At 43.5% G+C, this 27,731-nt stretch overlaps 2 protein-coding genes across 4 annotated transcripts in view; one reads left to right on the plus strand and one right to left on the minus strand.

Annotated features, from left to right (window-relative positions):
- The window catches only part of LOC115138552 (inositol-tetrakisphosphate 1-kinase-like), a 55,244-nt gene extending 37,942 nt beyond the window's left edge, over positions 1-17,302 (plus strand). For both annotated transcript variants that reach the window (XM_029675488.2, XM_029675487.2), the window contains exons 6-11: positions 3,967-4,065; positions 5,055-5,095; positions 6,741-6,906; positions 12,073-12,140; positions 13,906-14,068; positions 14,623-17,302. In XM_029675488.2, coding sequence (XP_029531348.1) covers positions 3,967-4,065; positions 5,055-5,095; positions 6,741-6,906; positions 12,073-12,140; positions 13,906-14,068; positions 14,623-14,942 — 857 coding nt within the window. In that variant the 3' untranslated portion in view covers positions 14,943-17,302. The remainder of the gene's footprint in view (positions 1-3,966; positions 4,066-5,054; positions 5,096-6,740; positions 6,907-12,072; positions 12,141-13,905; positions 14,069-14,622) is intronic.
- A 167-nt stretch (positions 17,303-17,469) lies between these two features.
- On the minus strand, positions 17,470-27,364 carry LOC115138550 (serine/threonine-protein kinase PLK4-like). 2 transcript variants are annotated; one of them, XM_029675484.2, is made up of 14 exons: positions 27,187-27,364; positions 26,102-26,197; positions 24,997-25,092; positions 24,503-24,617; positions 23,368-24,364; positions 23,185-23,276; positions 22,739-23,055; positions 22,519-22,623; positions 22,304-22,406; positions 22,042-22,191; positions 21,673-21,898; positions 18,460-18,550; positions 18,073-18,323; positions 17,470-17,885 (listed from the first exon to the last, which is right to left on the minus strand). In XM_029675484.2, the coding sequence occupies exons 1-14, from the start codon at positions 27,214-27,216 to the stop codon at positions 17,786-17,788; spliced, it is 2,769 nt and encodes a 922-aa protein (XP_029531344.1). In that variant the 5' UTR covers positions 27,217-27,364; the 3' UTR covers positions 17,470-17,785. The 2 variants fall into 2 exon arrangements, with proteins under 2 accessions (XP_029531344.1, XP_029531343.1); XM_029675483.2 differs by lacking the exon at positions 27,187-27,364 and adding an exon at positions 26,388-27,173.
- Between the last annotated feature and the right edge of the window lie 367 nt (positions 27,365-27,731).

Below are 27,731 nucleotides of genomic sequence, written 5' to 3' on the forward strand. Positions count from 1 at the left end.
TGTTGATTCTTTTAAATGAAGACCGGTTGTGTATGTTTTTGGTTTGGAAAGAACCTCCCCTATGAGTATCAGTGGATTGTGATTGGCACCGCATGTAATGTAGCCTATTAAATGCTGAACAACGGAGCAGGCAAAACGGGAAGCAGAACCGTTGCTTGACTCTCTGTCACTCCTCCCCTCCTGAGTCAGCTGCTCATGGCCTGGACTTTCACTCCATGACTTGTCAAATGCACAAGTCTTTGTGTGTAGTGTACACACCACACTTCCACGATGGGATCATTGAGCTGTGTCTGTGTAGTCTCTCTGTGACCACAGCTCAGCAGCATGCAGGGTACTGTAGCCAGTGTATTACAGGCCTGTGGGATTTTCCTGACCCCAGCACAACTCACCAGAAGCATTGATATCACATTGCCCACGCAACACAAACACTAGTGTTTTTGTCATCTGCACCAATATGCCAGTGTTTGGTTTGGCCTGGACACTGATATCTTGTGGCAATATCTCAAACGAGCCACCTTATCTCCAATAGCCAGAAAATGGGCCGCAGAGCACCAGAACTTAAATATAGGCTTAAAATTAGGGGAGGTTTGCCGTGCTGTAGTTGCAGGAAGTTTGTCTGTTGTTTCCTGGGGTGTCAGAACGTCTTACATCAAGTCTTATCACAGGAGATGGTGAGACAGCCATTGCGCCAGGGCATGACGTAAACATGATGAGAATTACGCTCTTATTTGATTCCCCGAAGTGCTAGCGTCTGTGTTTGACAAACACACCCATCCTGTGTATCTGTACTGTACATGCACTGCATGTACACCGGTCTGCTTTTGTAAGAACTGTGGACTTGTCTCGTGTATAATGTTGTCTGTCTAGTAGTCTTTGTTGTTTGTCTATCTGGTGCAGTGGTGTCTGTGTTGTGTGTTCTCCGGGTGTAGCAGGCCAGACCAAGCAGGGTTGGCAGCTTCCTGGTTTATTTATTTGAACAAGAGACTGTGCTCCTCTTTCTCTCCTCTGCTCCTCCCTCAGGTGGCGACTGTGTTGTGTGTTCTCCGGGTGTAGCAGGGTTGGCAGCTTCCTGGTTTATTTATTTGAACAAGAGACTGTGCTCCTCTTTCTCTCTGCTCCTCCCTCAGGTGGCGACTGTGTTTGGTGTTTGTTCTCTAATCCAGCTGTAGGGATGAAAGGAAAGGAGTGATGTTGGTGTACTGACATGCACACAGATGGTGTGTGTTTGTCTGAAATAGCATGGCCTTCTATCTCTGTCGTCAGAGGTATACTACGATGTAAGTTAGATCTACTCAGGGTTTCCTAAAGCTTCAGTTAGCGTCACATTCCAGCTCAGGCTTCATCCGTACTATGACGGTGGATATTGCTCGTCTGCCTGCCACTAACTCTAGCAGGCTTGTAACTGCACATGCATGCAGGTGGCTTGTCAAACTCCAAACTCTTCATTGAGACATTACTGAAGCATCAATCTATGGGCGAGTTGGTTCCACAATTTAATTTGTGCCAAAATGAAAGAACTGTTATCTTGCAAATTCAACAAGCTATAGTGTGAATTGGGCTTAGATGGAGCACCTTCCTGTAAGTTGCTCTGGATAAGACCGTCTGCTAAATTACCAAATCAAATTTATTTATATAGCCCTTTGTACATCAGCTGATATCTCAAAGTGCTGTACAGAAACCCAGCCTAAAACCCCAAACAGCAAGCAATGCAGGTGTAGAAGCACGGTGGCTAGGAAAAACTCCCTAGAAAGGCCAAAACCTAGGGAGGAACCAGGCTATGTGGGGTGGCCAGTCCTGTTCTGGCTGTGCCAGGTGGAGATTATAACAGAACATGGCCAAGATGTTCAAATGTTCATAAATGACCGGCATGGTCGAATAATAATAAGGCAGAACAGTTGAAACTGGAGCAGCAGCACAGTCGGGTGGACTGGGGACAGCAAGGAGTCATCATGTCAGGTAGTCCTGGGGCACGGTCCATAGAAATGTGCCTGGCAAATGGTGAGCTGTTTTTGTGGGTCTGCCTTTTCCGAGTAGAACTCAGTTGACCAAATTGACCCTGCTAACTTCTCAAACCACGTACAGTTGAAGTCAGAAGTTTACATACACTTAGGTTGGAGTCATTAACTTATTTTTCAACCACTCCACAAATGTTTTGTTAAAACAAACTATAGTTTTGGCAAGTCTGTTAGGACATCTACTTTGTGCATGACAAGTAATTTTTCCAACAGTTGTTGACAGACAGATTATTTCACTTATAATTCACTGTATCACAATTCCAGTGGGTCAGAAGTTTACATACACTAAGTTGACTGTGCCTGTAAACAGCTTGGAAAATTCCAGAAAATTATGTCATGGCTTTAGAAGCTTCTGATAGGCTAATTGACATAATTTGAGTCAATTGAAGGTGTACTTGTGGATGCATTTCAAGGCTTACCTTCAAACTCAGTGCCTCTTTGCTTGACATCATGGGAAAATCCAAATTAATCAGCCAGGACCTCAGGGAAATAAATTCTAGACTTCCACAAGTCTGGTTCATCCTTGGGAGCAAACGCCTGAAGGTACCACATTCATCTGTACAAACAATAGTACACGAGTATAAACACCATGGGACCACGCAGCCGTCATACCGCTCAGGAAGGAGACACGTTCTGTCTCCTAGAGATGAACATACTTTGTCGCGAAAAGCACGACTCAATCCTAGAACAACAGCAAAGAAACATTTACAAAAGTATCTATATCCACAGTAAAACGAGTCCTATATCGACATAACCTGAAAGGCCGCTCAGCAAAGAAGAAGCCACTGCTCCAAAACCACCATAAAAAAGCCAGACTACGGTTTGCAACTGCACATGGGGACAAAGATCGTCCTTTTTGGAGAAATGTCCTCTGGTCTGATTAAACAAAAATAGAACTGTTTGGCCATAATGATGATTGGAAACAAAGGGGAGGCTTGCGAGCCGAAGAACACCATCCCAACCGTGAAGCACGGGGGTGGCAGCATCATGTTGTGGGGGTTCTTGGCTGCAGGAGGGACTGGTGCATTTCACAAAATAGATGACATCATAAGGGGGAAAAACTATGTGGATATATTGAAGCAACATCTCAAGACATCAGTCAGGAAGTTAAAGCTTGGTCGCAAATGGGTCTTCCAAATGGACAATGACCCCAAGCATACTTCCAAAGTTGTGGCAAAATGGCTTAAGGACAACAAAGTCAAGGTATTGGAGTGGCCATCACAAAGCCCTGACATCAATCCTATAGAAAATGTGTGGGCAGAACTGAAGTGTGTGTGAGTAAGGAGGCCTACAAAACTGACTCTGTTACACCAGCTCTGTAAGGAGGAATGGGCCAAAATTCACCCAACTTATTGTGGGAAGCTTGTGGAAGGCTACCCAAAACGTTTGAACCAAGTTAAACAGTTTAAAGGCAATGCTAATTGAGTGTATGTAAAGTTTTGACCCACTGGGAATGTGATGAAAGAAATAAAAGCTGAAAAAAAATAATTCTGTGCTATTATTCTGCCATTTCACATTCTTAAAGTAAAGTGGTGATCCTAACTGACCGAAGACAGGGAATTTGTACTCTGATTAAATGTCAGGAATTGTGAAAAACTGAGTTTAAATGTATTTGGCTTTGGTGTATGTTCCAACATAAACTGTATGTAATGTATGGCTCCAATGACAAGTCGCTCTCTTGTTATTGATTTGGCCGTCTGAGTAGGGTCACAGATAAAAACCAAGCTATCTCTGAGAGAATACATCAGTCAATGTGCTTCAAGTTTCTGTGTGTGTGAGTCTTCTTGGTTAGTCATGCTGTAACAAAGAAAGTCTATAGTCGACTTCTGAATGAAATGCCTAAGGATTTTCTTCATTCAACAGATTCACTGATATTGAGATGGTGTTTTCCATCCGACTCTCTTACTCATCTCCTTTCCTTCCTTCCCTCCCTCGATCCTTCTCTCACCAGATAAGAGGATCTGCTCTCCCCCATTCATGGTTTTGAACACTGAGTGTGGTCCAGACACGCTGGAGCAGATTGAGAAGCATGGACTCACATTCCCCTTTAGTAAGTCCCTCCCTTTTGTATTTGATAGAAGAATTGTCACTCGACCAGAGCGTTAGAGGCGACGCGAGATGCATAATTGGGACAAAAATCTGTTTTCTCCAGCAGGTGACATTGTTTTCCGTTTATTTCACTCACCAAGCAAGGAGTTTTTGTATGGAGGTCAATGAGTGTCGAATTTGGTCAGCAAAAATGTAGAGATTTATTTGCCTCAAATATAAGTTTTGTAATGCTTTGGTTGTTACGAGTGGTCTGATATAAGTAGGACGTGACATCACGGCAACTGAGAAAAAACACTTTATATCGGAGTAGTCTCTGACTATGCGTATTCATGACATGAGGCTAGTAGCATAGTATCTCTCTCCGTTTTAATACAGGCAGTTGACGTCAACACCCCTCATCGAATATTCAAAGAAGTATTAAAATATTTAGATGTATCCACCAATCCAAAGAGAGGAATAGGCGGACACTGGACAGCCCGCCGTTCCGATCTGGGGACAACGAATCCCGGCATTATATCCAAATCTCTGACTCAACCCATATTATACATGGTCCTTCCTCCTAGCTTTGTTTAAAAAATATATATTTAAAAAAGTGAAATAAAATCTCTATAAACAAACCTGGTTTTAGTATCCACACTTATAAGCTGCACAGCAATTACTTTATTATTTATAATCATGATTACTCTTCAGTGTTGAACTATCTAAGAGGTTTATTTTTTGACTTTTCTTTTTTTTTCAAACCCTCAGTTACTTTTAAGCCACCTTGTATGGCCAATTTACACACAATTCATGTTTGCCGATATCTATTTATGGAGGTGGTTTTGAAAGTTGTGGTCAGTGTGGAAATAACCTGTTGTCATCTTGTGACGGTCATGTTTTTTCTCAACACTCATTGGGTCATTGGGGAACCACTCATTGGGTCATTGGGGAAGTGTGGTTTCTTCACTAACATTCTCAACCTGTTCTTCTTTCTCTTCCTCCGTCTATCAGTTTGCAAAACACGAGTAGCCCATGGAACCAACTCCCACGAGGTAAGAGCTACCAGGTTCATGAAGCACTTAGGGTCACAGATTAGTCACACCCTCGATCGTTCGCTAAATCCCGGTAATCCATTAGTGTCTCTAACTAGATAATCATTTAACACTGCACCAAACTACATCATCAAACACACTAGAGTTCTCTGACTGTGGCAGCCCTGCCAAAATCAGTAGCTGCTTGTTTGTCAGTCAACATTCATATATCAAATTTTATTGGTCACATACACATGGTTAGCAGATGTTATTGTGGCTATAGTGAAATGCTTGTGTTTCTAGCTCCAACAGTGCCATAATATCTAACAAGTAATATCTAACAATTTCACAACAATACACACAAATCTAAAGTAGAAGAATGTAAATGAAGTATCTAAATATGAGCAATATCTGAGCGCCATAGACTAAAATACAGTATAATAGAATACAGTATATGAGATGAGTAATGCAAAATATGTAAACATTATTAAATTGACTAGTGTTCCATTTTCTTTCTCCCCAATTTCGTGGTATCCAATTGTTAGTAGCTACTATCTTGTCTCATCGCTACAACTCCCGTACGGGCTCGGGAGAGACTAAGGTTGAAAGTCATGTGTTCTCCGATACACAACCCAACCAAGCCGCACTGCTTCTAAACACAGCGTGCATCTAACCCGGAAGCCAGCCGCACCAATGTGTCGGAGGAAACACCGTGCACCTGACTTACTTGGTTAGCGTGCACTGCGCCGGACCCGCCACAGGAGTCGCTGGTGTGCGATGAGACAAGGATATCCCTACTGGCCAAGCCCTCCCTAACGACAGAGCCTGGGCACGAACCCAGAGTCTCTGGTGGCACAGCTGGCGCTGCAGTATAGCGCCCTTAACCACTGCGCCACCCGGGAGGCCTAGTGGCCTAGTGATGGCTATTTAACAGTCTGATGGCCTTGAGATAGAAGCTGTTTTTCATTCTCAGTCCCAGCTTTGATGCACCTTCTGGATGATAGTGGGGTAAACAGGCAGTGACTCGAGTGGTTCTTGTCCTTGATGATTTTTTTTGGCCTTCCTGTATATCGGGTGCTGTAGTTGTTCTGGGGGGCAGGTAGTTTGCCTCAGGTGATGCCTTGGCCAGACCGCACCACCCTCTGGGGAGCCCTGTGGTTGCGGCCGGTGCAGTTGCTCTACCGGGCGGTGATACAGCCCAACGGGATGCTCTCAATTGTGCATCTGTAAAAGTTTGAGGTGCCAAGCCAAATTTCCTCAGCCTCCTGAGGTTGACGAGGTGCTGTTGTGCCTTCACCACACTGTCTGTGTGGGTGGACCATTTCAGTTTGTCAGTGATGTGTATGCAGAGGAACTTGAAGCTTTCCATATTCTCCACTGCAATCCTGTCGATGTGGATAGTGGGGGGATGCTCCCTCTGCTGTTTCCTGAAGTCCACAATCAGCTCCTTTTGTTTTGTTGACGTAGAGTGAGAGATTATTTTCCTGTGAGTGAGAGGTTATTTGCTTAGGAGCTAGAAGCACGGCTTCCCTATCTGTCGGCGCCATCTTTCTCTCATTGAACAAGTCAAGGCCGTAAACTGGTTGGATGGATTGCATGGTATGCGAGCAGGTTATTGGTTGAAATAAAATTCTAAATGTATTGATGACCTCTTCTCCCTCCACAGATGGCCATCATTTTCAGTGAGGAGGACCTGAAGGGCGTGAAGCCTCCATGTGTGATCCAGAGCTTCATCAACCACAACGCGGTGCTCTACAAGGTGTTTGTTGTGGGGGAGTCCTACACGCTGGTGGAGAGACCCTCCCTGAAGAACTTCCCCGCTGGACCAGCAGGTGAGGAGGAGACTCTGCAGGGCTCCACTTTAAAGCTTGTTGGCTTGCCCTTGGCAGTAAAAAAAAATGTTGTATAAGTAAAATGGACAAGTAAAATTTTCACAAAAAAGTCACACTATCAAATTAGCTTACTCGTTCTGAATTGGATCAATGTCCTCTGGATGCAATGTTTTGGTCACTGTTCTCCTAATCGCTGCAGATTACACCAGAGTCTAATTATTGTAGGCCTGCATTGACAGGCACAAGCCGTCTTTCAATCATGCATTTGCGAAATGAGTTTTTTGAGATCAAATCGAGCCGCGTTTGCACATTTGTTGATATTCATTGTTAGTGAGTTATTTGCTCCGTTATAGCTCATTTTAGCAATGGAAGCCCTGGAAAAGTCATGGTGTGTGCATCACCTGCGTGTGTGTGCCAGTGGGCCGTTGCCAGATGGGGGGGGAGAGCGATTTGCGCAGATAACAGCCAAACTACACAATGTTTTGAATTGACTATCTCGCTAGTTAACTATTTAGTTATTAGCTTGCATTAATGTCATTGTCATGTTTGATGTCCTAAAATACACTGTGTATGTGTGCGCGCCACCTTTCCAACAAGTCAGTTCGTCAAATTTCTGCCCTGCTAGAGCTGCCCCAGTCAACTGGAAGTGCTGTTATTGTGAAGTGGAAACGTCTAGAAGCGACAAAGGCTCAGCCGCGAAGTGGCAGGCCACACAAACGCACAGAATGGGATCGCCAAGTGCTGAAGCACATAGTACGTAAAAATCGTCTCCTATGTTGACCAGCACTCACTACTGCATTCCAATCTGCCTCTGGAAACAACATCAGCACAATAACTGTTTGTCGAGAGCTTCATGAAATAGGTTTCCATGGTCGAGCAGCCACACACAAGCATAAGATCACCATGCGCAATGCCAAGCGTCGCCTGGAGTGGTATAAAGCTCGCCACCATTGGACTCTGGTACAGTGGAAACACATTCTCTAAAGTAATGAATCACGCTTCACCATCTGGCAGTCCGGTGGACAAATCCGGTTTTGGCGGATGCCAGCAGAACGCTACCTGCCCTAAGACTATTTCTGGGAGAGGGACAAGTGACTTGAGCTTTCGGACAAGTAAAAATATCAGTCCACCTTGTCTGAAAGACAAATGGCTAAAGAAGTTAATGCCCTGTCTGTTTATGGGCGCGCAGCGTGCCATGCTGAGGGAGGCCCACAGCACCCATGTCTTCCTGACAGACCCAGTAAAATCGGCTCCCTTCTTTTAAAGAGAGAGGGAGTCCAGAGTGCAGTGGATTTGGTTTATACATATTGGTCAAGTATTTTTTTTGACAAAGCAAGGTGAACAGTCCGATTTGAGAATTACAATACACAGTCATTTTGGATAGGAAACCTAATTTGGCAATAAGCACATTGGTTAGGCTCAGGTAATCTGAATTTTGCCCTGACAGAAGAAGCGGCTCCATTTGCATGCACTACAGTAAAAGCCCTCATGCAAACCAGTCTGGGCTTCAGTGGAATCGTCTGCTTTGCCTTATGCAAAGAGTCCAGGGTCATTCCTGTGTCATCCAGCACAATGAAACATACTGTAAAGTGCCCCAACCTGCCACAGCAACACACCTCTACTACTGTATACACAGGTAGTGAGTACTGTCCAGCCTTGTCCATGGTATTGTGGAGTTTAATAAACATAAATCAGCACTCCGTATAGAGCAGACAAAATAGATTATAGACAGACAAACGGAGGTAGGGAAGGGAGGTATGGGAGAGGGAGAAAGGGGTTGGTTGAATGTTTTAAAGCAGCAATCGGCAGCTGAAACAGAAGTGTCCTCCCCGCCACTGTTTCATTAAAAAGCTGAGGGATGAGTCTGGAAAAATTTAACCACTCTCAAATTCATAGACCGAGCTATAAACATGATATCAAAATGAACGTTTTAACCATGTTTTGAGGCTATACAGTGTTTGTTTACATTTACTTTATTTACAAACATTGTCGTAAAACAATCTTATTTTGAGTTCTAATGGGGTACGAAAGTTGAACTAAGTTCATGAGGCATTTTATAAGTTATATTCTTTAAGAATCAATGGGTACATTCATTTATTAGTCCAATGCTGGATGTAGCTACTGCAGATTGCCCCTTTAAGCACCTCAGTGTTGTGAAAGAGGGCCTGCTGTCAAGAGAAGATGATGTCCCATCCCACCGCCCACGCCCACAGCAGAGGTGATATGTGCTTAGTAGTGTTCCCTTCAGCGTTCCTGGGAATGTTGTGTGTAGCTAGCACTTCCAGTATTAGTACACCCTAGTAGTACAATGCCCTGGGCTCGTTTTGGACAACTGCTGAATTCACCAATACAAAGTCATCCTATTCCCTCTTTATTTCAATCCTTCCTCAGCTCTCGTTCTTTTAATGCCCTCTCTTAGTGTTAATGATTAAAAATGGGTGACTGGTAGCGAAGTTGTAAAAGTAGAACAATCGATTACTCCCTTTACATTGGGTAGGGCTGGAAATCAATCTGTCTCTTTTTGCTTGAAGGACATCCCTGTGCTGAGTCAGACAAAAGATTAGATCATGTGAATCGGTTTGTCCCTCCAGCCACATGACTAGTAATGGCTGTATATGAAGGCCATTGATATGGTGTGATGTATGGTCATGTGGTACAAGTGGAAGTTTGTTGCCTATGTAAGATGATTGAACTGAAACTGGGGTTAGATTTTTGTCAGACATTGAGTTTATTAAGTTTGTGTTCGGTTATGCTGTGGCTTCAGTGTTTTTGTTTTTCTAATAATTAGAGATGGTTAAGATAATTGAGTAGCACGTAGATACATATGTCCTCGTCTATCAACCAACATGAAAGAAGTTGGCAGGTTAGAGGTTTTCATCATGAATCTTGTTCTGGAGGCAGCTCTGCGAAGTGGTCACTAGCTGGCACAGCCACAGTCATAAATCTGATTTTTAAACCTAACCTTAATACCACCCTTAACCACACTGCTAACCCTAACCTGAAATTAAGACTAAATATCATTTTTGTTTTCATGAATGTTGACAATATAGCCAATTAGACTTTGCAGCTGGCCTAAGAAAATAATCGCTCAGTTCTGCCAAACATCAACCGGCAAGAAGTTGAGGAAAGCATGGTTCTTGCATGTTTGTTGGAGAGAATAAAGATGGCTACATTAACACTCATAGAAATGTAATTGCTTGGTATTCTAAGGACATGTGTACGCAAGGCCAACGGCAGCAAATATACTCACGCCTAGAATTGAACTTGTGCTTACATCCCTGCCAATGTTTTATTGAACAGTGTCTTTCCATTAATGCACTTGAATTTGAATGTAATAGTGTGTGTTGACCAGCTGGTGGGCGTCTTCTGACATCTTCAACCTGTCCCAGGCTGTAGTCCCCACTTGCTTTAAGGAGACCACCATCGTCCCAGTGCCCCAGAAGAACAAGGTGACAAGTCCATATAACTACTGCCCCGTCACGCTCACCTCGGTGATCATGAAGTGAGGCGAGAGGCTGGTCATGGCCCACATCAAGGCCAGCATACCAAGCACACTGGACCCACTCCAATTTACCTAGCGCTCCAACAGATCCACGGAAGATGCCATTTCCATCGCTATTCACACCGCCCTAACACATCTGGACAACAGGAACACTTATGTGAGAATACTGTTCATTGACTACAGTACAGCATTCAACACTATTATTCCCTCCAAGCTCAACACAAAGCTCTGGGACTGGACTTCCTGACGAGCAGAGCACAAGCTGTGAGGATTGGCAACACCACCTCCACACTGACGCTTAACACAAGGGCCCCCTGGGGTGTGTCCTCAGTCCTCTGCTGTACTCCCTGTTCACTCACGACTGCATGGCTTTGCATGACACCAACTCCATCAAGTTTGCTAACGACACCACAGTTGTAGGCCTAATAACCAACAACAACGAGTCAGCCTATAGTGAGGAGGTAAGTGAACTGGCATTGTGGCGTCATGACAACAACTTCAGCAAATCAAAGGAGTTGATTGTTGACTTCAGAATGTAACGGAGGGAACACGCCCCGATTCAATCAACGGGACTGCAGTAGCGCGAGTCACAAGTTTTAAGTTCCTCGGCATCCACATCACTGAGGACATGACATTGACCAACAGCGTCTCTACTTCCTAAAGCGATTGAAGAAATTTGGCATGCCGCCCCGTGTCCTCTCCAAATACTATCGCTGCACCATCACCACCAGCTCCAGCAGGTGGTGAAGACGGCCCAGTACATCACTGGGACTGTGCTTCCACCCATCCAGGACTTGAAACGGTGCCTGAGGAAGGCCAGGAGAACAGGACCCCAGACACCCCAGTCACGAGCTGTTCTGTCCGTTACCGTCGGGCAAACGGTCTGATACCAACAGGCTCAGGGACAGTTTCTATCTGCAAGCAATCAATCTGCTGAACACTTGAACTGGACCTGCTCTGATTCTTTGTACCTTAGCACTCACACACACACATTCCTGCTGTACACATCACAACTGCTGCTAAAAGACACTTATTATATTGCTCAATTTATACACGTGCACCTCATTTCCCCCCTTCCCCAATACGTGTAAATATTGAACTATAAATTGTGCCTTCCTGTATTATACTGATGCTAAAATGTATTATTCTATTCCACTGCCATTTATATGTTCGTATTCTTAGCTTGAATTATTTCTTACTGTTGTTGAAGGAACCTACAAGTAAGCATTTCGTTAGATGATGCGTATCTTGTACATAGACTAATAAAACTTGAATGTCATACTTGTACACCTCATTATTCCATGTTTATGGCTACTATTGTGCCTCCTGGTGCCAGAGATGAGAACTGCACATCCATAACAAATAATTGAGTTGAGGGTGAAGATGAGAAATGTAATGTCAACTGAATGCATTCAACTGAAATGTGTCTTCCGCATTTAACCCAACCCCTCTGAATCAGAGAGGTGCAGGGGGGCTGCCATAATCGACATCTTCGACGCCTGGAGAACAGTGGGTTAACTGCCTTGTTCAGGGGCAGAACGACTGATTTTTACCTTGTCAACTCTGATTCGATCCAGCAACCTTTCGGTTACTGGCCCAACGCTCTAACCACTAGGCTACCTGCCACCCATGAAACTGACTAAAGTATGTTTTCTCCATTACAGACAGAAAAGCAATTTTCTTCAACAGCCACAACGTATCAAAGCCAGAGTCCTCTTCAGACCTGACATCTGTAAGTTCAATACACTAACATGCATTTATCATATCACCTACAAGGCATTCGGAAAGTATTTAGACCCCTTGACTTTTTCCACATATTGTTACTTTACAGCCTTATTCTAAAATGGGTTAAATTGTTGATTTTTTTACAATCTACACACACTACCCCATAATGACAAACAAAAACAGGTTTTTAGACATTTTTGCAAATGTATATAAAAAAGTATTCAGACCCTTTACTCAGTACTTTGTTGAAGCACCTTTGGCAGTGATTACAGCCTTGAGTCTTCTTGAGTATGACGCTACAAGCTTGGTACAAGCCTGTATTTGGGGAGTTTCTCCCATTTCTTCTTTGCAGATCCACTCGAGCTCTGTCAGGTTGGATGGGGACCGTCGCTGTACAGCTATTTTCAGGTCTCCAGGTTAAGGTCCGGGCTCTGGCTGGACCACTCAAGGATATTCTGAGACTTGTCCTGTTGGAATGTGAACCTCCACCTCAGTCTGAGGTCCTGAGCACTCTAGAGCAGGTTTTCATCAAGGATCTCTCTGTACTTTGCTCCGTCCGTCTTTCCCTCGATCCTGACTAGTTTCCCAGTCCCTGCCACTGAAAAACATCCCCAAAGCATGATGCCGCACCACAATGCTTAACCATATTGATGGTGCCAGGTTTCCTCTAGGCTTGGCATTCAGGCCAAAGAGTTCAATCTTGGTTTTATCAGACATGAGAATCTTGTTTCTCATGGTTAGAGAGTCCTTTAGGTGCCTTTTGGCAAACCCCAAGCGGGCTGTCATTTAAATTTTTTTATTTTACCTTTATTTAACTAGGCAAGTCAGTTGATAACAAATTCTTATTTACAATGACAGCCTAGGAACAGTGGGTTTACTGCCTTGTTCAGTGGTAGAACAACATTTTTACCTTGTCAGCTCGGGGATTCGATCATAGCAACCTTTCGGTTGCTAGATAATGTACCTTTTTAGGAGTGGATTCCATCTGGCCACTCTACCATAAAGGCCTGATTGGTGTAGTGCTGCAGAGATGGGAGAACCTTCCAGAAGGACAACCATCTCCACAGAGGAACTCTGGAGCACTGTCAGTGACCATCGGGTTCTTGGCCACCTCCCTACCCAAAGCCCTTCTCCCCCGATTTCTCACGGCAGCCAGCTCTAGGAAGAGTCTTGGTGGTTCCAAACTTCTATTTTAGAATGGAGGCCACTGTGTTCTTGGGGACCTTCAATGCTGCCAACATTTTTTTTAGTACCCTTCCCAAAATCTGTGCCTCGACACAATCCTGTCTGAAAGCTCTTCATTCAACCTCATGGCTTGGTTTTTGCTCTGACATGCACTGTCAACTGTGGGACCTTATATAGACAGGTGTGTGCCTTTCCAAATCATGTCCAATCAATTGAATTTACTACAGGTGAACTTCAAGTTGTAGAAACATCTCAAGGATGATCAATGGAAACGGGATGCACCTTAGCTCAGTTTCGAGTCTCGTAGCTAAGGATCTGAATACTTATGTAAATGTGATATTTCTGTTTTTTATAAATATATGAAAATCAGTTTTCACTGTCATTATGGGCTATTGTGTGTACATTGAGGGTGAAAAAATAATTTGATCCATTTTGGAATAAGACTGTAATGTAACAATGTGGAAAAAAGTGCAGGGGTCTGAATACTTTCCGGATGCAATGTATTTCTATGTGTTAAGCCAAACCTCAGTGTGTTATTGAATGCCCTTAGTACAGTATACTCAGACTTCTTTTTCTTCCTACCACAGAGGGACAACGTGGAGGGGGTCTCCCAGCCACCCAATGATGATGTCATCAGAGAGTTGTCCAGGTCCTTGCGACAGGAGTTGGGCGTGTCCTTGTTTGGCATTGACGTCATCATCAACAACCTTACGGGCCAACACGCCGTCATCGACATCAATTCATTCCCTGGTGAGGGGTTTGTTCCTCTGTCGTAGGGGATAGGAGTCGATATGGGTTTGTGTGTTGATCTTTAGTCTAAGATGGATGGCCATTTATACTACCCGTCCACCTGTGTAGGCATACGACAGTTTTACAATCTCTACCAGTCAAATCTTTGAGAGATTGCTTTTAGGGGTCAATATAATCTAATGGTCTGATTGACATGATCTTGCTTGGAGATGGAGCCGAGGTATCAGCAGTGTTAAATGAGAATTGAGCACGTTCTGAGGCGAGTCTAGCATGCCTTTCTCTTGACTAGGGCTGTTGTCACTATGGTAACACAGTTCTTGGGTTGCACGCTGTTGCCACCTCTGACGGTTGGAGTGTGAGGAGAATGGTAGTGAGCTAATCCCTCACAAACATTCACCCTCAGTGCCTCAACGACAAGCTAGGCACTCAAAATACAATAAATAAACATTTTCACTCATTTACCTGGACTGTTACCATCAGTTTCCCACTGTATTGAAGATGGGATATAAGCATCAGTCAGCCATGTCTCATGGCTCGTCCTCGTCTGTCTCCAGGTTATGAGGGTGTCCCAGAGTTCTTCAACGATCTCCTGACCCACATCACCAGTGTGCTCCAAGCCAACTCTGCTGACAGCCCCCCAGCCAGCGGGCAGCCCAAAGGCCTGGTATCCACAGCCCCCAGCCTAACCCCAACCCCTGGCTCCCCAGGCTGCTGCAGCATGCTGGGGAAGGAGGCCAGCAGCAGCCCCTGGATCGTGGAGGCGGATGGGAACCTGAAGGGCCCCCGCCAGAGACTGGGCTGTAACTCAGCCATGTCCCCCAACTTCCAGCAACACTGTGTTTCCACGATAGCCACCAAGGCTTCCTCCCAATGACTGCCCTCCTCTTCCACCTTAGGATTATAATGGTGACAATAATTAATAATGGTCATAATATATGACATTAATTTTAATATATCTGTAATCAAAAACCAACTTTTTCTATGTAGATATTGATGATGGTGATTGGTTGTAGATGTTTTTCTCTGCCTTTTAGATGTTTTGTTTAGTAGGACTTACGTACTGTAATGTGAACTTTTGGGATCTCTGCTTAATTGCTGATTTTAGTTTCTCTCTGTGAAGTCTCTTTAATCAAGTGGTCCACATGAGTTGGTTAGGGGAAAGATCTTGTCTGAACTTTTGTCTACAGCCGTGAAGGAAAAAGGCAAATCAACATCCTGTGCTCCATATACACTCACGGTTCCAGCATTGACATTCACCAGTGATGTATTTCTTTTGATGTTTACCACTCTGTCATATAGTGGAGAAGGGATAAAAAGTTGTTTTATTGTCACATACACTGGATAGGTGCGGTGAAATGTGTTGTCTGGGTACTATAACACTCATCCACAGGTTTGGAGCAGCTGCCAGTGCTAATGGCACGCAGATCAACTGACTTAAAGAACCCACTCGATCATTTCCAAAATCACAAGCAAGTCATTGGGGTCTTGATTGACATTAGATATGATGAAATTGAACGCTGGTTGCTTTGTGTACTATTTAATTAACGATGTGCTTTCTTTCATGTGCAAGGCTCTTGTCATGTGAATTTCATAGTCTTCACAACAGCAGAAACAAAATAGATATTAATCAAGATCAAGATGCAGCACGAAAGGCTGAAAATACCTGCATAAACCTTTTGATCACACCTCATATAAATGTTTGTCAGCAGAAAAATAAATCTTTGATCATGTGACCAAGTTTAATGTGGGATAATGTTTATAAAAGCCTTTGAGTGTTTGTCAGATATGGTTGAGGTTTATACAGGTGTTTTATGTGACTAAACCAGTCCATTTCCTTGCCTCAACTTGTGTTATTCCAGCACTGCTGAAAGATGAGGATCACATTCCTTTTTGTATGTGGGTGTTTTCAAAAAGTATTCCAGCATTCCAATGCTTTAGTGAAAAATGACTTTTATGGAATTGAAATGAATCGGCATGCTGAACTCTCATTCTCTCTCCCTCCATTACTACTCATTCAAAGCTCAATTCAACCTCTGGGCCTCTAACACAGTTTTCAATTGGTATTGTGTTCAGAAAACTAACTCTTACTCCACAAATGTCTAATTGAATGATATATATTTAGCCAACTAAATCAACACAAATTATTTTTGACCATGAAATGAATGTCTTGATTACAATGCTAAGGATTCTTTATTTTCTTTGTACTTTGCCTTATTGACAATACATAATTTTAAGCAGACTGCCGGCATCTAGTCAGCCCAGTGCACTCTTATATAGCAGGTAACGTCAGTCTCCAAACTCCCTGTAAGCATCAGCTGCTGTTATTTTGAGGTGTCACAATATGTAAAGAAAAAAGAAATCTGATTTTTCTCCCAATGTTCATGGTGAGATCCTTTAAAAAAAAAACGTATATTTTGTTCATGGGGGGGGGGTGTATTTTTATATAGTGGAGAAGAGCGAGTGAACAACATGGATTTTTTTTGTCATGAGTAGTGAGATGGTGGTTTGGCAAATTAAATGATCTTCAAGACCAAGCTTACAGTTGTCACTGTCTTCACCCTTAGCATCCAGTTGAAGTGTGTGGAAAAGAGTGCAGGGCTGCCAACTATGTAAAAATAGGGTGTTTTAAGCACTGCTTCATCACAGGCTGACACAGTGAATTGACAAGCTCATCAGAGGTTACTTACTCACCTGGTCATTGGGGCTGACTGACCATCTAGTGTAGCCATTCAACCTGCTGCCCTCCAGAACAAGAGTTGGGTAGCAGTGGTCCTAAAGCCTTCCTTATTGAAGGACACATCCTCAACCCTGTGTGGGTGAAGTGATCAAGGAGAGAATGTCTTAACCAAGCCATGCCCAGTATGTTGTGGAAACACTGCAATCTCTATACTGTGTGTTCTGCATCTAATTGGGAAATATTACCCCTACTTACTACCTTGTTCATTTCTCTGACTGTCATTGTGCTCTCCACTTCCACAATGTTTACTTGGAAATGTTACTATATATATAGTAACGTGTGTATAATATAAAATACATTTTTGTAAAAGTTCTCTAAAGAATAATACAATGTGACTTTTTTATTAAATGGCTAAAACAGGGTGAAAAATAACTTAAGTGATTTCTAAAAAATAAAAAAAACTTGGCGAGAAATTGCTATTACTGTTCTAGTCCTTTAGTCCAGAATAACAGATCATGTATATTCTTGGTAAAAGTAATTAAATTAATTCCCCCAAAGTTGTATTGTGTTTCTCATGATAAGCCTCATGCATCTGTCCTGTATCTTGATACCATACTTAAGGTATGCAAACAACCACTCATCCTTTAAATGTTCGTTTTTGCTGGAAACATTTACTTTTACCCATTTATGCTGATATGAAGAACAAAAACCCTGAACACCAAAGTGCGACTGAACTCTACCCAACCTGCAGATGTTTATTGCTTCAGCTTTTAAGCATCTGACATTTCATGGAGATGATGGTTCGACAACTGACAATATAGAAAATACAAGTTTACTACACGCAACAAGATGCTGTACAACATGGGTACTTCAAAATATATATCTTCATAATTTGTCATCTGTACATAGAAAATAAACATATTTACAAGCACATTTGAAAGAGGTATGTATATCACAGTATAAAGGCTGTGAAAGTTTCTCCTCCCTGCTGCACAGGGACGTTTCAATATAACAGCAAGGGGGCAATGCTGAGGTTTGATTCAGCGGCGTGCTGCTGGACTGGCCAACAGACCCAGGATGGTGGAGAGACAGTGCAGCTTCTCCTTCACAAGCTCTGGCAACTTCTCATTCTCCTTGTACCTGGAGCAACAAAAGTAGGAACATGTCAGCAAAAAGGGTTTGACAACTACCATTCCTCAAATACAGAAAACCATCTTTTACATCGAAAAAATTATCAAAATGACAGATGGATATTGACATATCAAAGGTGGTAAAGCCATGTGTCAGTCATTGTATTTGTTATAGGTGCTGTGTAAGTGTTCAGTACCTGGTGGTCCGTCCCTCTGGGGACGTGTAGATAATACAGGAAACCCCTGCCTGCACCACCAGCTGGGAGCCATCTTTGAACTGCACCCACACCTCTCCACTGGTCAGCTGTGAGGCCCAACCAATATTTGGCACAAAGACAGACTTGAGGACTTTCCCTGCGTAGGCCGTGTGGTCTTGTTTGACCGACAGCGGAGAGCAGTTTTTGTTCACACTGGCTGAGGTGATGTCAGTCTCTTCATAGGCGATCCTCTGAAGATTGGACAAGATAAATAAAATAAAGTTCAAAAACAATAACACCAGAAATATCTTACAATTCCTCCATAGAAATGGATGGAATAAATAGCTTAGATCATACAATGTGACATGTTGCGTGGGAGAAACTCACAGAGGGAGTGAAACATGGGGGCTGGGGCAGTGATGCCACATCAGCAGTGGCAGGCTGGGACGAGGGGCAGGAGTCTGGGTTGGCAGGTCTCCTGGGAGGGACAAACAGAGTAGCAAGATTAGTGACACAAGGACTGGCTGACAAACACTACTGTTCAAAAGTTTGGGGTCACTTAGAAATGTCCTTGTTTTTGAAAGATAAGCACATTTTTGTCTATTAAAATAACATCAAATTGACCAGAAACACAGTGTGGACATCACAATTGTAGCTGGAAACGGCAGATTTTTTATGGAATGTCTACATAGGCCCATTATCAGCAACCATCACTCCTGTGTTCCAATGGCACATTGTATTAGCTAATCCAACTTTAACATTTTAAAAGGCTAATTGATCATTAGAAAACCCTTTAGCAATTATGTTAGCCACGCTGAAAACTGTTGTCCTGAATGAAGAAGCAAAAAAACTGGTCTTTAGTCTAGTTGAGTATCTGGAGCATCAGCATTTGTGGGTTCGATTACAGGCTCAAAATGTCCAGAAACAAAGACCTTTCTTCTGCAAGTCATCAGTATTCTTGTTCTGAGAAATGAAGGCTATTTGTGCTGTTCTTACCATAATATGGACTTGGGTCTTTTACAAAATAGGGCTATCTTATGTATACCACCCCTGCCTTGTCACAACAAAACTGATTGGCTCAAACGCATTAAAGAAATTCTACAAATTAACTTTTAACAAGGTACACCCTGTTAATTGAAATACATTCCAGGAGACCTCATGAAGCTGGTTGAGAGAATGCAGAGTGTGCAAAGCTGTCATCAAGGCAAAGGGTGGCTACTTTGAAGAATCGTATATATATTTGTTTATCACTTTTTTGGTTACTATATGATTCCATGTGTTACTTCATAGTTTTGTGTCGTCTATTATTCTACCATGTAGAAAATAGTCAAAAATAAAGAAAAACCTTTGAAGAATGAGTATGTGTGTCCAAATGTTTAACTGATACTGTATGCATGCATGCATACATACGACAAATAAAAGTGTACAAAATAGCCTCTATTAGTCGAGGTATGGACTCTACGAGGTGTCGAAAGCGTTCCACTGTGATGCTGGCCCATGTTGACTACAATGCTCCCCACAGTTGTGTCAAGTTGGCTGGATGTTTTTTGGGTGATGGACCATTCTTGATACACCCAGGAATCTGTTGACTGTGAAAACCCCAGCAGCGTTGCAGTTCTTGACACACTCAAACCAGTGTCCCTGGCACCCGCTATCACACCATGTTCAAAGGCACTTTAATCTTTTCTCTTGCCCATTCACCCTCAATGGCACACATACACAATCCATGTCTCAAGGATTAAAAATCCTTATTTAACCTGTCTCCTCCCCTTCACCTACACTGATTGAAGTGGATTTAACAGGTGACATCAATAAGGGATCATAGCCTTCACCTGTCAGTCTGTCATGGAAAGAGCAGGTGTTTCTAATGTTTTGTACACTCAGTGTAAATAACTGAAATAGTCACTTTCAGCATTCTGTAAGATTGTACTTTATTTAAGACAGTGGAGGCTTCTCAGGGGGGGAAGGGGAGGACCATCCTCAGTGAATTTCATAAAAATGTAAAATTGTAAAACATTTTTTTTAATTATACTTTTTAAATAAAAGAACTATAAACATAATCACGTCACCAAATACATTTGTATTTGTCACATGCGCCGAATACAAGTACAAGAGGTGTAGTAGACCTTACTGTGAAATACTTACTTACAAGCCCTTAACCAACAATGCAGTTCAAGAAATAGAGATAAGAAAATATTTACAAAATAAACTAAAGTTAAAAACTAAAAATGTTTTTTAAAAAGTAACAAGAAAATTACAAAACAACGAAGCTATATACAGGGGGTACCGGCTAGCTAGCACTGCAGTGTATAAAATGTGGTGAGTAGTTGACTCAGAAAGACAATAGTGTAACAATTAATTTCTTCCAAAATGAAGGAGAAGCAAGAGAGAAATAGAGATTGTCATTTTTTTCTGATCCACTTAGTTAGCACATGCAGCTAATGGAACACCCTGCTCAAACAGAGGGATGCTATGTTAGCTAGCTGGCTATGACTTTCCAACACAACACTGCAACTCTTCCAAGTAAAGGTAACCTTTTGGTTTGACTAATTTATTGCCTCCGGGGCCCGACAGTGTAAATGCTTACTGACACTAACATTACTGCATGATTGTAGCGGGTTTACTAACGCGTTAGTTATATTAGCTATGCTGACTATGATGTTACTTTAGCTAAAATGGTGACAACGATGTAGGCTGTGGGTATCGGTTTGGAAAGTTTTTTCGCCTGGTCACATACAGATGATGTATTGTGCATTGAAGTCCACAAGCGAAGGAATACAACGTGTGTTATGAGAGTGAACTGTTTACACATGATCAGCGACTATTTACATTGACACCCCCCCGTTTGTTTTGTACACTGCTGCTACTCGCTGTTTATTATCTATGCATCGTCACTTCACCCCTACCTACATGTACAATTACCTCAACTAACCAGTACCCCCGCACACTAACTGCGTACTGGTACCCCCTGTATACAGTCTCGTTATTGTTATTTTGTGTTACTTTTTTTCTTTGGTAAATATTTTCTTAACTCTTCTTGAACTGCGGGGGTACTGGTTAGTTGTAAGTAAGAATTTCAGGCTAAGGTCTACACTTGTATTCGGTGCATGTGACAAATAAAGTTCATTTGATTTCATTCCGCGGATTCTGTTAACTTTTCTTAAACGGAAGCAAACATAAAACAGGGATACACATACCTCGTTTGCAACTGTTGGACTAATGACTACACCCTATATCAGTTAGATGCAAGAGTGTGCAAGGCGGTATTGAATGTCACTGTCTGTCACCTCATTTGTCTCTTGACCTATGCTGTAAACTTTCAATCATAGGCTAGGTTGTAGAAACCTCATGATGGGTATGGGGAAAATAAGAGTATCATGTAGTAGCCTAAACCTATCGCTGTTACATTGAACTGGGTGAATGGAATATGAATAACAGTCATCCAATATGCTGTAATAGAAATAAGGCCATGCTCATGAAAGAAAAAACATCCTCCCTCATCTTAAACGGCACTGACCCCCACTGATTTAAGTGCTTCCAAACATGACAATTTACAGCATTAACACTGACAACAGACACAGTCATGGCTCTCACTCTCACCTGCCGATGGTGATGGGGAAGAAGGGAGTGCTCTTGGCACTGTGCTGCTCTTCTGCAGTGATTGCCGCCTCTAGAGACAGACACATGCTGTGGCCCTCGTCAGACAGCTCCACATACAGCCTGCTCTCTGGGCTGAGGCCACTCAGACCCACCTCCCCTTTCACTGTGTACGACTTCCCACTCTTCACCACCCGGACCAGCTCCGACGTCTTGTGGATTTTTGCTCCTGTCACAGCACAGAGGGGAACTACAGGTCAGGATGATTTAGGTTAACAGTGTGCAACAACATTTCAATATCAGAGGACAATAGATCTTATCCTTCAAGTTCATGATGTTTCATATAACTGATGCTTTGTAAATGGTCCTCACCATCGTAGAAGCACACCTCCAGGTCTGCATTGGGGGAGTTCTCCATCAGCATACACTTAGCAGACTTGGTATAGAGGGTGACCTTTGGAGTCTTGGATTTCACCAGGAGCACAAACTTGGAGGCATACTGGTATTTCCTCCAGTATTTTTCTATTGAAGAGAAGCAGAGGACAAAGGTTAATTGAAATCAGATTTCCAACATATGTATAAAATTAATTTTACTCATGTAACAGAGACTTCACTGTCTGGTATTGAGGTGTACCTGGTAAGTCCTCATAGCTGCAGATCAAGATGTTCTCAGGAGGAGCAGGGGGGCGCTCTAGTACAGGAAAACCTTTCCCCTCATTGGGCTGGTAAATAGTGACCTACAGGTGCATGGTCAAAGGTTGAAATGAGTGTTTTGCCATTATTTTACTGACAGAGATCATGATATAACCTCTCTGAAGGGTATGAAGTGTTGTTATTCCTGAAACTCACCATCGAACCATCACAGGATATCCTAAGGACCTCTTTGACCCTCTCCTGGGGGCCCTGGCCCTTGAGAAGCTCCATACACACTTCTCCTGTATCAAGAATGCTCACCTGGGGAGAAAGAGACAGAAACCACAGCTGTAGAGCAGGCAGGCATTGAGCCTTCATTGAAACCAGATCAGGTGAATAGAGACAGGGGGATAACTAGGGGCTTTGTCTGTCTTACCACAGCGTTTTTAGTCTTCTGTCTGATGGGTTTCAGTCTGTAGGCACACAGGGGAGGGAGCACATTTCTCAGGGACTTCTCCTTTGCTATACTTGGTTTGGACAGACTCTGCAGCTCTCCCCCATGTACTCGTTGCCCATTCTCCCAGTAGGACTCAGTGTTTGAGGGGTGGTGCTGGTTGTGGTTGCGGTGAGAACTGGTCCCTCTGCCTGCTGGTTTGTCACTCCAGTAGTTGTGTACACATAGAGGCTCCCTGCTGCTATGGAAACTGCCACTGCTGCTGTGAGAGCTGACATCCGTGGGCCTCGGAAACGGGCCTGGGGAGGCAGGGGGAACAAACACTGTCAAGCTCATGCATGAAAACCTTTGTTTTAGAACTTGTACATCTTTACATTGGGATGTAAGATTAAGATACAGCAAAGAAAAAAAGAGTAGGTGCAATATACCTTCTTTACTGAACCAATTTTGTACACCTTCTGACTCTTCTAACTGCAGGTTTAGTGGACGTGGTGGTTGTGTGGAATATGAACATCCTGAGCTGAGAACATACATGCATCAGTTAGACAGACACGGACATTTTAATATAAATCACATTCAATCAATTACAGCACACTGGTGTCACATCTTACCTGGCTGTCTGTTTGACAGGCGGCAATGGGAGCCTTCCATGTTCTGCGAAGGGTTGTGGAGTGTCCTTGTAGCTGGAGGACATGGGAAAGGCCAGTCTCCCTGACACAGTCAGCATCTCCTCAGAGTGGCACCTTTCCAGCTTTGCCTGCCCCATCCCCTGGGCTGGAGTGACAGAGGAGCTAGACCGGTCTGAGGAGTGAGCCCTTCGTGGGTACCTGGAGTGGGGCCGTCCACTCTCCCCACCCGGAGCAGCTCTGCTCCTGCCTACTCTGTCTGAGTGCTGCTGCTGGCACTGCTCAACCCCCTCAAAGCAGGTGTTGCTGGGCGGCTGGGGCAGTGTAGGGATAGGCATCATGCGATTGGGCAAGGCAGGTCCCATCACACGCCTGGTTCTCCTCTGGAGATGGCGGCTGCTGCTGCTGCTGCTGCTGCCGGACGTGGACGAGGTGCAGGCTGTGGAGATGGTGGCGATGCCACTGTCCATGGAGCCTGGCTCCCCCAGGCTCAGCTCCTTGGTCCTGGCCAGCAGGCTTTGGGTCATGAAGGGGTGCTCCAGCACGGCAGACAGGCTGGGCCGTTGCGCAGGGTCCTTCCTCAGCAGCTGATGGATCAGGTCCTGGGCCTCCTGGGACACATGGCTGGGCATGTCATACTCCCCCAGAACCACCTTGTTGAGGGTGTGCTTGACCGTGTCTGTGTCAAATGGTGGCCGGCCCATCAGGAAGGCGTAGAACATGCAGCCCAGAGACCAGACATCAGACTCCAGGCCGTGGGCACTGTGGGTGGCCACCTCTGGGGAGATGTAGTTGGGTGTGCCACACATGGTGAAGTGCTTCTCGCTGGGGAGCTTCAGCTTGGTGGCCAGGCCAAAGTCAGCTATTTTAAGGTTCATATTGCCCGACAGAAGCAGGTTGGACAAGGTCAGGTCCCGATGCATGATGCCATGTGTATGCAAGTACAGCATACCTTTCACTATTTGATGCATGAAGTGCCTTGCTGTAACGTGAAAAAAAAAAGTTCAACAACCGTTATAAAAGGAAACGAGGCAAAGTGTCAAAACATGTTAACATATGTTCTTAACATGGTATGAAAGCTATCACTGTTTCACTCTCAGGTAAAAACAAATTGACTCACCTTCACCCTCTGAGAAGGGCATCTTCCTATCTTTCAGGTATCGACTCATCTCTCCATTATGGCACATCTCCAACACCAAGTACACATAATTACTGTCTTCAAAGTAGGTGTAGAGCTGGAAAAGAGTAAAATGACAGGCCAAAATGTTATCAGGGTTCATGGCACAGCACCACCTTGTGGACTGACAGCGCCATGATGTAAAATGTTTGATAATTTAAGGCCAGGCACCACACCTTATTATTCTAGCCATTTTTGCTCTAGATGGCAGGAAATAGCAGTATTCAAAAAAGCTAAACTGTCTGAGTCCAAAGGGGCCACTACACCACACCTGTACTCAGCAGCACCACATTTTTTTTTAATCATTGAGAGAACACTGGGGTTAAATGCAGTCATGTAAATGAGTAAATAAGAGCTTATTAAAGAATCACCAATTTCAGCACTACAATGATCACATGCCATAACATGTCCAACATAAAATATTCAACCATGCTTACCTCTAGTATTGACGGATGCTTCAATCGACACTGAATCTCCACTTCGTTACTCACACGCTGGACCATACCAGATTTGTGCATGGCTTTTTTGTCAATCTGCATTTTTCATTTTCACAAAATAAAATACAGAATTCCAAGGTTAATAACATATTTAAATTACAATAAGTATGACTAGAATATGTCCCGGACGTGCTACCTGTCCCAGACCTGCTGTTTTGAACTCTCTAGAGTTGAGATAATTATACAGTGCATGTGAGCCTTAAAATACACTGCTTTAGTCTTGTGGCTAAGAGCCGATCGAACTTCCACAAAGAAACGATGAGAACTACCCAGAGACAGAACAGACTGTCTAGACTCCCAACAGTCCACATAGGACCCATGAGAGGGGGGCTTAGTGAAAATACAAGGCTCTGCTAAGCACACCACCTGGTAGTGAGAGGATGACTGTTCAACTGTTCTGCCTGCGGCTATGGAACCCTGACCTGTTCACCGGATGTCCTACCTGTCCCAGACCTGCTGTTTTCAACTCTTTATAGACAACAGGAGCTGTCGAGATACCCTTAATGATCGGCTATGAAAAGCCAACTGACATTTACTCCTGAGGTGCTGACTTGCTGCACCCTCGACAACTACTGTGATTGTTATTATTTGACCATGCTGGTCATTTATGAACATTTGAACATCTTGGCCATGTTCTGTTATCTCCACCCGGCACAGCCAGAAGAGGACTGGCCACCCCTCATAGCCTGGTTCCTCTCTAGGTTTCTTCCTAGGGAGTTTTTCCTGGCCACCGTGCTTCTACACCTGCATTGCTTGCTGTTTGGAGTTTTAGGCTGGATTTCTGTACAGCACTTTGAGATATCAGCTGATGTAAGCAGGGCTATATAAATACATTTGATGATGTTAAGTGGGTGAGTCTTCACTGTGTAGGCTGTCAACATTTCCACACTTGTGATTTGTCTGCTTGCACTTGACAATAAACACTTTGTAGTGATGAGCTCTTACTTTATGGTATCAATGTTTGTGTTTTGTGGTTCCCTGGGGAGCAATACCATAAAAGGACTGGGATGCAGACTGTATAGCAATTTAGAAAATTTGTTCTTACCATTTTGATCGCCACCTCCAAGCCAGTGTTAACTGACTTTGCCCGGTAAACACACGCAAAGGAGCCCTTACCAAGGAGTGTGAGAACTTTGAAGTCCTGATAAAGAGAATTAACAAATGTTTCCACAAAATGAAATACAGAATTCCAAAGTTAATAACATATTTAAATTACAACAAGTATGACTAGAATGTCCTATAGCTAGGCCTATGTCCTAAAAATATGTCCTAGATGTGCCTGTCAGCTGTTATATATATATAATATATATATATGATGACTGACGTGATACCTCAATCTGTAACTCCCCAGCTGTAGATAAGATTCTCTCCTCATCTTCACTGACTTTGCATTTAGTTGTCAGGTTTTGAAAGAAATAACGAATAACTTTGTCGAACATCTTCCCTCTGACATGTATGATGTAGCTGGCTAGACAGCCAGTGAGTAGTACACCACCCCAACAACTGTACCAGGCATTTGGTCGTCAGGGAAGCTACAGACTGGCTACCCAACATTGCCAACTGTAAAACCATCAGACAAACGTTGCACCCGTGTTTGCCATATGTCCTTGAATTATCCCGGCTCTCTTCCCGCTAATGAAGGCGTTGGGGTCCCAATCACCTGGCAACAATAAACCGGTGCCTTAAGTCGCGGGGGAGCACCACCGGTGGAGGCTGCTGAAGGGAGGACGGCTCATATGGCTGGAACGGAGTAAATGGAATGGTATCATTTTGATATACCGTTCCACTCCAGCCATTACCACGAGCCTGTCCTCCCCTATTAAGGTGCCACCAACCTCCTGTGTGGGAGGCATGTCTCAAGAGTCAACAACAACTCGGCTGCAACACCGCTAGTTTTAGCCATCAGCTAACGTCACTCTTCTGCATTGCTGACTACGAACTGTGCAAAGTAGCTAAGTTAGTTTGCTATTTAGCTAACTAAACAGCCTCGGAGTGGCTAGTTCTTGCAACTTCAGGGAGCTAAAATAATTTGTACTAGACTAGCTAAATTAGCTAGCTACAGTAATAAATTAGCCACGCGTTAGCTAGCTAACGTACACAGTAGTCCAGTAACGTTAGCGGACAACTTACCTCGATTTTATTACCGATTGAAACACTCATCTTGCTTCTCGTGTCTTCCCAATCGATACAAACGTATTATTCAATACATGTTCAACCAGGTTAATTTATCCGCGGCCGTAAACGACCTTTGATTAAACAAACAAATGAATGTTGCTATTTTATTTTACTCCAAAACTTTTGCATTTCTTCCATTTTGAAAATATCCGCCCGTTACACTCGAGGTCACGTGACTATACACGTCATATTGCAACAAGCAAAAATAGCCACGTTCACTTCGAAGTCCCTGAATTAATCCAGTTGACACCAATAGGACACATTTGTTTCTCCTTGCTCCCTGACAACAACAGATCTATACATGCTTTATTTATGTATCCATTCTTTATGTCACAATTCACTGGATGGAATACATATGTCAATATCTGTTGGAAAAAAAGTCTGGTTATTATCACACAAATACATGCTTGTTAACAAGGTCAAAGAGGTCTCTTTCAGAATTATCCATAAGTATTACCCTGCGAATCATTACCCGAAGACACTCAAAAAACACATTAACA

Source organism: Oncorhynchus nerka, linkage group LG12 (genome assembly GCF_034236695.1).
Source record: "Oncorhynchus nerka isolate Pitt River linkage group LG12, Oner_Uvic_2.0, whole genome shotgun sequence".
Lineage (NCBI taxonomy): Eukaryota > Metazoa > Chordata > Actinopteri > Salmoniformes > Salmonidae > Oncorhynchus > Oncorhynchus nerka.